Raw genomic sequence first — 7,421 nt, 5'->3', positions numbered from 1 at the left:
TATGGGTAATACCCTCCAAAGGAGCTTCAGGGTGCATAAATAATTGGATCCCTAGTTTACACATTGATCTCCTTACTAAATTACTTCAAATCATACATTATTTTGGACCCTTTTTTAGTGCACTAATTCTATGAACAATAATACATTGCATTTTTCGTGTTTCGGGAAAATACAATTTGTGGTCACTTCAATTTTTTTCTTAATATTTGTACCTGAATTATAATCAATTTGTGAAGAACATTTGTTTTTTCTTTTACCCTTGCATACAGGAAAGATGAACCCTGTTAGACTAAAGGAATGCATCATGCATCTCCACGGACTGGATGAACTTTCTCTACCAATACTTTAAATTTTAATTGTTCAATATAAAACCTTTGGAGCTCTTGTAACAAGTGCTCAAAGTGTTTCAAAATCTCACCCTTTGAAGAAAAAATGGGAAAAAAAAAAGTTTGCCAAGCCCAAAACATCTAAAATGTTGGGTGTACAGGGTAATCTAACCCTCATATAATTAGATGGAAAAAATAGAAATATCTAAAAAAATAACACAATACTTGTCCAAATTAAACAAGAGCCTACAGTCGACCACTCTAGAAACTCATCAACAAAATACATGATTAAAATATTACATAATTTATGCACATTACATAACTAAAATACTGAATATTCTAAACATTTTGTTCCCTTTTCTCCATTTCTTAAAACTACCAAGCCATTTTTCAACGACAGTAGGTTGCTCCACAACCATACAGGATAGGTCAAAACTTTTTTTAAAAACAAAAGTAAGTAGAGCAAATAAACAGATATAGATATTATGAGCAAGGAAAAGTAATTTTGAATAGAGGAAAAGTACCAAGAGTAGTGGAGTGAATGGAATTAGTGACAATGAATGTAACATTTGAAAAATGTAACAGAGAGTTAAGATTTACTGGTTTAATTCATAAGTCAAAAAGAAAATATAAATGTGCAATGGATCTCCTAACTTAATTTACAAGTAAATGATTAAATAGTTAGAGATTGAATTTTTACCCAAACCAATCATATACACATATATAGGTAGGTTCAAATGACCATTTTTTAAAAAATAAAAATAAAAAACAATATTCCAACCTATTTATGTCAAGTATATTCGGATAACATAACCATTTTCAAAATTTCAGGTAAGTTACCCTATATTTTGATTTGGACCAATTTGGGGTATCTTAATTACTCACGTTTTCAGCTTTTCTTGAACACACCTCATCCCAGCAGCTTCCCTCTCTTTCTCACTCTCCCTCTCTTTCTTTGTCTTCTATGTGTCTCTCAAGCATACATCTACACTATGCCATATGTTCAAATGGAACACATGCCATATGTTCAAATGAAAGAATTTGAAATTTGAATAAAGATTATTTGGCATACATCTACACTAGCTAGTGTAATAAAATTTCTACAGTAACAATACAAGAAAGATTAATTCAAAAAATAGCAAAAATAGTTGAAAATAGTTTTTTTTTTTAAAAAAAGGAAAAGGAATATTTAAAAAGAAATGACAAAAAAGAAAGGATTTTCCTTTTGTCATGCTTTTAAAGCTACCTAATTTGAAGGTGAAAATAGTTTTTCTGCAAAGGAAGTTTTGGTGCTTAAAAAAAATAGTAAAAGTGCTAAATGAAAAAAGAAAAAAAGAATGGGGACTAGAGCAAAACAAGAAATTATGTCAAGAAAGGAAAATAGTGAAAATAGTTGAACAAAGTAAAAACTAAAAATAAAAATAATAAAAAAAAAGAAAACAAAAGAAAAGGGAAGAAAGTTTGCCAAGGAGGCTTTAATGTAGTGTTAAGATTTAAACCGTATTAATTAGCCCTAGGTTCAAAACATCTCCCCCCCCCCCCCTTCGTTTCTTAAATCTTACCCTTCCTTTGCCAAAAAATTAAAGAATTTTTGGTTGAGGAGAAAGTTGAAATTCTGATCAAAACTTTTTGACGCTGCTGGGTGGTGGAAGTGAAATAAGAACTAAGTTTAGTGTTAGAAAAAATGTAAAAAGACTAAGTGAGACAAAATAAAAGACCATGGACTAAAGATACTTTACATAAAATGTAAAAGGACTAAATGAGTTATTTGCAAAAAACTTCCCATCCAAATTGGTTGATTTGCTCTAATAAATTGGTAGCAAATTGAAATTATAGGGACTAAATGTGCTTTCAATGAAACATTGGGGACGGAAATTTTACAACTCCTTAACATTGGGGGACAAGAAGTGTCATTTTTTTTTCATTTGAACTATTATTTTAATCATATATGAGTAACTAAGTTTAATAAATACTATAATTGATATATTGATACATGTGCTAATTCTCTACAACGTTGGTTAATGAATATTCATAAAAACTTAATTCATTATCTCAATTTTTACAAGAAAATTTCCCCAAATTTTCAAGCCAAGGTCTGTTCAAGGAATACATCATCCAAATGATTAAGAAAGTTCATAATTTTAACTTTAACTATTCAAATCTACGAAGTAAACGAAAATATCAAAACACTGCTATGAACTTTGATTGGGTAAATATACAAGCATGGTGTAAAATCTGGTATTGAGTTGAAATTTTTTTTTTATCGCACGAGAACCACCATGAAGGAAGCCACATATAGTGGCTGGTAGTAACGGGTGGGAGACAAAGTTTGATTCCTTTATCCCCAAGTGGCTGTTGGCCGGTATTGAATTGAATGAGTAAATGAAAATCCGTTTCATCCAAAATTTGGAAAACTAATCAAGGGTTACATCTATATTTTCTTCAACATTTAACAGCTTAAATAAAATATGGCAATAATAAACCAAGGTGATTTAAAAAGCAATCACTAGAACTTAGAACTTAGAACTTACCGATCTGCATATACGCAAGTCCAGAGTAGATTTTGAAAACATAAAAAGAAAGAAAAAGTCCATCCACCTTCTAAGTTACGTACACAGACAAGAAACAGGAAATGAAAAGGTCCATTTACATGCTATTAATCAGTCCTACTGAAAATGACAAAGTCGACAGTAGTGGTTGCAGAATCTTTCGTCGGTTGAATTGTGCAAAAATAGTACACATAGACAATGCGGCATTTTTTAATCTTTAAGATGAGAAAATGTAATGACCAGTTCAACGTACCGAAAGTGGCTATAAATGGGCATCTTTCCCACATGTCCTTCCACCACCAGAGAAGAAACAAGTTACCATCTTTCTAATTAGTTCACATAGTTTGATACCTCTTTTGTTATAACCATGGCAGTTCGGATCCATATTGCTGCAGCCATCTTGGCACTTGTTTTTGCAGTTGTCCATGCATCTGATCCAAGTCCACTGCAGGATTTTTGTGTGGCAGTTCCTGATGCCAATGCCGGAGGTAAACTAGATTACTTCAAAAATTTCTTGACTCTTGCATGTTATATACTTGAATCCTAACTATGTTTGACAAACTAACTTAGTCGAATCTTGGCTAATGCAGTATTTGTCAATGGAAAGATATGCAAGGATCCAAAGCTTGTGAAACCCGAAGATTTCTTCTTTCCAGGGCTTAACAAACCTGGAAGCACAGCAAATCCACTCGGGTCCAATGTAACAGCAGTAAATGTCAACCAAATTCCAGGGCTCAACACTTTAGGTGTTTCCTTAGCACGCATCGATTTTGCGCCTTATGGTTTGAACCCTCCCCACATTCACCCTCGTGCTACTGAGGTCCTCTTTGTTTTGGAGGGTACTCTAGTTGTTGGTTTCGTTACTTCGAATCCGGGCATGAACATGAAGAATAAGCTCTTCACCAAGGTTTTGAATCCAGGAGATGTGTTTGTGTTCCCCCAAGGCCTCATTCATTTCCAATTCAACCAAGGACATTCAAATGCTGTTGCTTTTGCTGGTTTAGGCAGCCAGAATCCAGGAGTCATCACCATTGCTAATGCTGTATTCGGATCAGATCCTCCAATTTCTCCTGATGTTCTTACCAAAGCATTCCAGGTTGGAAACGATGTCATCAAAAAACTTCAGTCCCAATTTTGGTGGGATAACAACTACCCGTAGTATGGGTAACTCTTGAAACCAAAGGAGATTCGGGGTGCAACAGTAATGTGTTGAAGCATAAATAATTGGGTCATTTCCACTTTGATCTCCATGTGGAATTACTCCAAAATCCAGCATTATTTCGGCCCCTTTGTTACTACAATGGTTCTACATAGATTAATACATTGGCATTTTCCCACCTTACAGGAAAATGCAATTTATAAATCACTACCTCTTCTCTTAATTTTTTTGTACCCTGTGATATAATCAATATATGAACCACATTTGTCTTCTTTTATTTTTGGATTCTAGAAAGATGAATTTTGTCTGATTAAAAGAACGTATCTCCACAGATTGGATGAATTCTTCTTACCCTAGTTTCATTGTGCAATGAAAAACCTTTGGAGCACTTGTAAGACGTATTTGAAGTACGACTGCAAATGAATCAAACAGCTCACGAGCAGCTCGAATTCGAGTTTAATTCGAGCTTGAATTGATCAAGTCAAACTCGAGGTCAAAGATATTCAACTCGTTAACTCGCGAGCCAACTAGATTATATATATATATTTTTTTTTTTGAAAAATTATTATTTTTTTCATTTTTTAAAATAAAATAATTATTTTTTTAAGTTTGAGCTTGACTCGAATTTTAGTCGAGTTCGAACTCGAACTTTATATTTTGAACTCGTCAGACTTGAGCTCGAGTTCAAGTTTCATAAAACTAAGTTGAGACTCGATTCGATTAGACCAAAATTCGACTCGATTTGATTCGTTTGCACCCTTAATTCAAAGCGCTGCAAAATCTCACTCCAAAAAAATTAATAAATAATAAAAACCATTGCGAAAACAAAAATATCAATATGTGAGTTTGTTAACACCATTGAAATATATTCAATATACTGAAAAGAGGTATAATTGGAAATTCACCTAACAACTAAGATGTAGCCATTAGATTGTCCTCAAGCTCAATCTCAAATTAGAGAGGGAACAAAATCATCTATGTCCATCATCTGTAAAGTAATCTTGGCAGCTTCTCTCTCCCTTTTCAATAATTCAGACTCTTCATTTATCTACTCCGCATCTATCACTCATGCTGCCTCTTCTTCCTCTTTTGAAAAGAAAAGGAAAAAAATTATGTAAAAAGAAAAGAAATAATGTTTACATTTTCAGTGTAGTAGTTTTTTTTTTAAAATACGAGTGGGATTGGAATGCATGCTGCATGTGCAAATGAAAATTTTGAAATTTGAGTAAATATTATTTAACACGCATCTATAGTTCTAATTTAATAAGATTCTTAAACTAAAAATGCAAAAAACAAAATGAAGGATTATAGATTTCTCTTTTTTGAAAAAGAATATGAACAGTTTGTCATGCCCTTTTAAGCCACCGAGTCTGGTGATGGAAAAAGTTTTCTGGCAAATGGTATTTAAGGGAAAAAAATAAAAGGAGTAAATAGAAAAAAAATCAGGGACTAGAGAAAAAGAAGAAATGAAAGGGTCAAAAATAGCAAAAGAAAGTAAAAAGGAAAACAAAGAATTTATGTACAAAAGAAAATAAAAAAAAAAACAACAAGAAAAGTAAAGTTTTTCTTTTTTTAAGGAAAGGTTGAAATTTTGGTCATACTCACCAACATTGTCGCATTTGAAGGTTGAAGGAAGTGAAATCAAAAAGTACTTCTGGGGTTGGAAAAAAAATAGAAGCATTAAACAGGATAAAATAAAATATCATTTTTTATTTATTAAGAAAAAAAGATAATTTACAAAAAAAAAAAAAGAGTTGAGGGACTAAACGAGCTATTTGTCAAAACTTTTTCCACCCAAATTGGTTGATTTGCTCTCACTTGTACTATTGATTATAAATTAAATTTGTAGGAACTAAATGTATTCGCAATGAAACTTTGTGGATGAAATTTTTCCAACCACTAAATATTGGAGAGGAAAAGTATCATTTTCCCTTTCAAACTATTTTTCCTGATCGTATAAATTAAGTTTAATAAATATTATAATTGACAGATTAATACCTGTGATAATTCTCTACAAGTGTGCTTAATGTGAATATTCTTTAAAATTAGTTCTTTTAGTTTTACAAGAAAATTTTCCTAAGTATTCAAGACAATGTCTGTTCAAGATGAACAAATCATATAAATGAACAGGATAATTTATGATTTTAGCTTCAAATATTCTTTTTAACCCTCCCATCCCTTTTTACACCATTTCTACTCCCAGTTATCAAACCTACTTGTCGAACCATAAACCTGATTTTAACCTCAAATAATTCATTCATTTTGATGTAAATGAAAATATAAATTACTCCAATAATTAATAGGGTAATTAATGGGTTTGAAATCTGGATTTTAAATTGAATTGAGTGAATTGAAATTGGTTTCATCCAAAATTTTGGATAATTAATCAAGGGTTACATCTTCCTTTCTTTTTCAATATTTAATAGCTTAAATAGAACACGGCAATATCAAACTAAGATGATCAAGCTGTCACTTAGAAGGTAGAATTAACTTTGAACTTTTAAGCTGCCTATTCGCAAGTTCTGAGATGATTTTGGAAAGAAAAAGTCCAGAAATGCGCTGAGTTACACGGACAAGAAACAGGCAATGAAAAGAGGTCTATATATTTAGGTGCTATTGATTGGAATATTTATCACCCGCAAGCAGGAATTATTTGCACAGACAGGAAACAGGAAATGAATGCTTGGTATTCCAGCTAGCTAAAATATGCAAATATAATTACATATCATAGGTTTTGCCAAAGAAGTTTGAAATTCAAGTTCTGAGCTATCTTTGTATAATTATCTGAAGTAATTAGGTCCTCTACTCCCAGACGATTACCATATATTTGATTCTTTCGTGCTAATCCCAGATGCTACTTTGTAAAGTTGAATTGAGCCTGCGAATTTCAAACTGATTAGTTGCAACTAATGCATCATTTTACTGAGGTCAGAAAGTAAACATCTGGAAGCAAGAAATATCAAAGGCCGTCTCTTCAAGAAAAGGTCTTACCAGTTACTTGGTCCGTCAACACCTTGTATCACTATACCACTTTGTGGGAAATGTATAGTATATAGGGTAAACAAGGAAATATTTACGTGAACCCTGATGTCCTAAATGACCAAATCAGTCTTGCGGTACTTGCAAGAGGAAAGAAAATGTGAAGTAGCAGGTAGTTGTTGCAGAATCATTCGTTGGTTGACTTGTACAAAAATAGATTAGGAAGGCAAAGTGGCATTTTTCTAATCGTTGAGATAAGAAAACATAATGACTGGTTCAACCAAAGATAGCTATAAATAGGAATCTTTACCACATATTCATCCACAATCTGAGAAGAAACAACTTTTCATCTTTCTAACTAGCTGATATAGTTTGATACTTCCTTTCTGATAACCATTTCTGATAACC

At 32.4% G+C, this 7,421-nt stretch overlaps 1 protein-coding gene across 2 annotated transcripts; it reads left to right on the top strand.

Moving 5' to 3' along the window:
* The first annotated feature begins 2,958 nt into the window (after positions 1-2,958).
* LOC113749205 (germin-like protein subfamily 1 member 14) lies at positions 2,959-4,168 on the top strand. Of its 2 annotated transcripts, XM_027292886.1 has the most exons (3): positions 2,959-2,989; positions 3,271-3,363; positions 3,466-4,168. In XM_027292886.1, the coding sequence occupies exons 1-3, from the start codon at positions 2,959-2,961 to the stop codon at positions 4,032-4,034; spliced, it is 693 nt and encodes a 230-aa protein (XP_027148687.1). In that variant the 3' UTR covers positions 4,035-4,168. The 2 variants fall into 2 exon arrangements, with proteins under 2 accessions (XP_027148687.1, XP_027148694.1); XM_027292893.1 differs by lacking the exon at positions 2,959-2,989 and having other exon boundaries at positions 3,243-3,363.
* Positions 4,169-7,421: the final 3,253 nt, after the last annotated feature.

Source organism: Coffea eugenioides, chromosome 1 (genome assembly GCF_003713205.1).
Source record: "Coffea eugenioides isolate CCC68of chromosome 1, Ceug_1.0, whole genome shotgun sequence".
Classification (NCBI taxonomy): Eukaryota; Viridiplantae; Streptophyta; class Magnoliopsida; order Gentianales; family Rubiaceae; genus Coffea; species Coffea eugenioides.
Note: the sequence above shows the minus strand (reverse complement) of the source record. Positions and strands in the feature narration are given on the sequence as shown.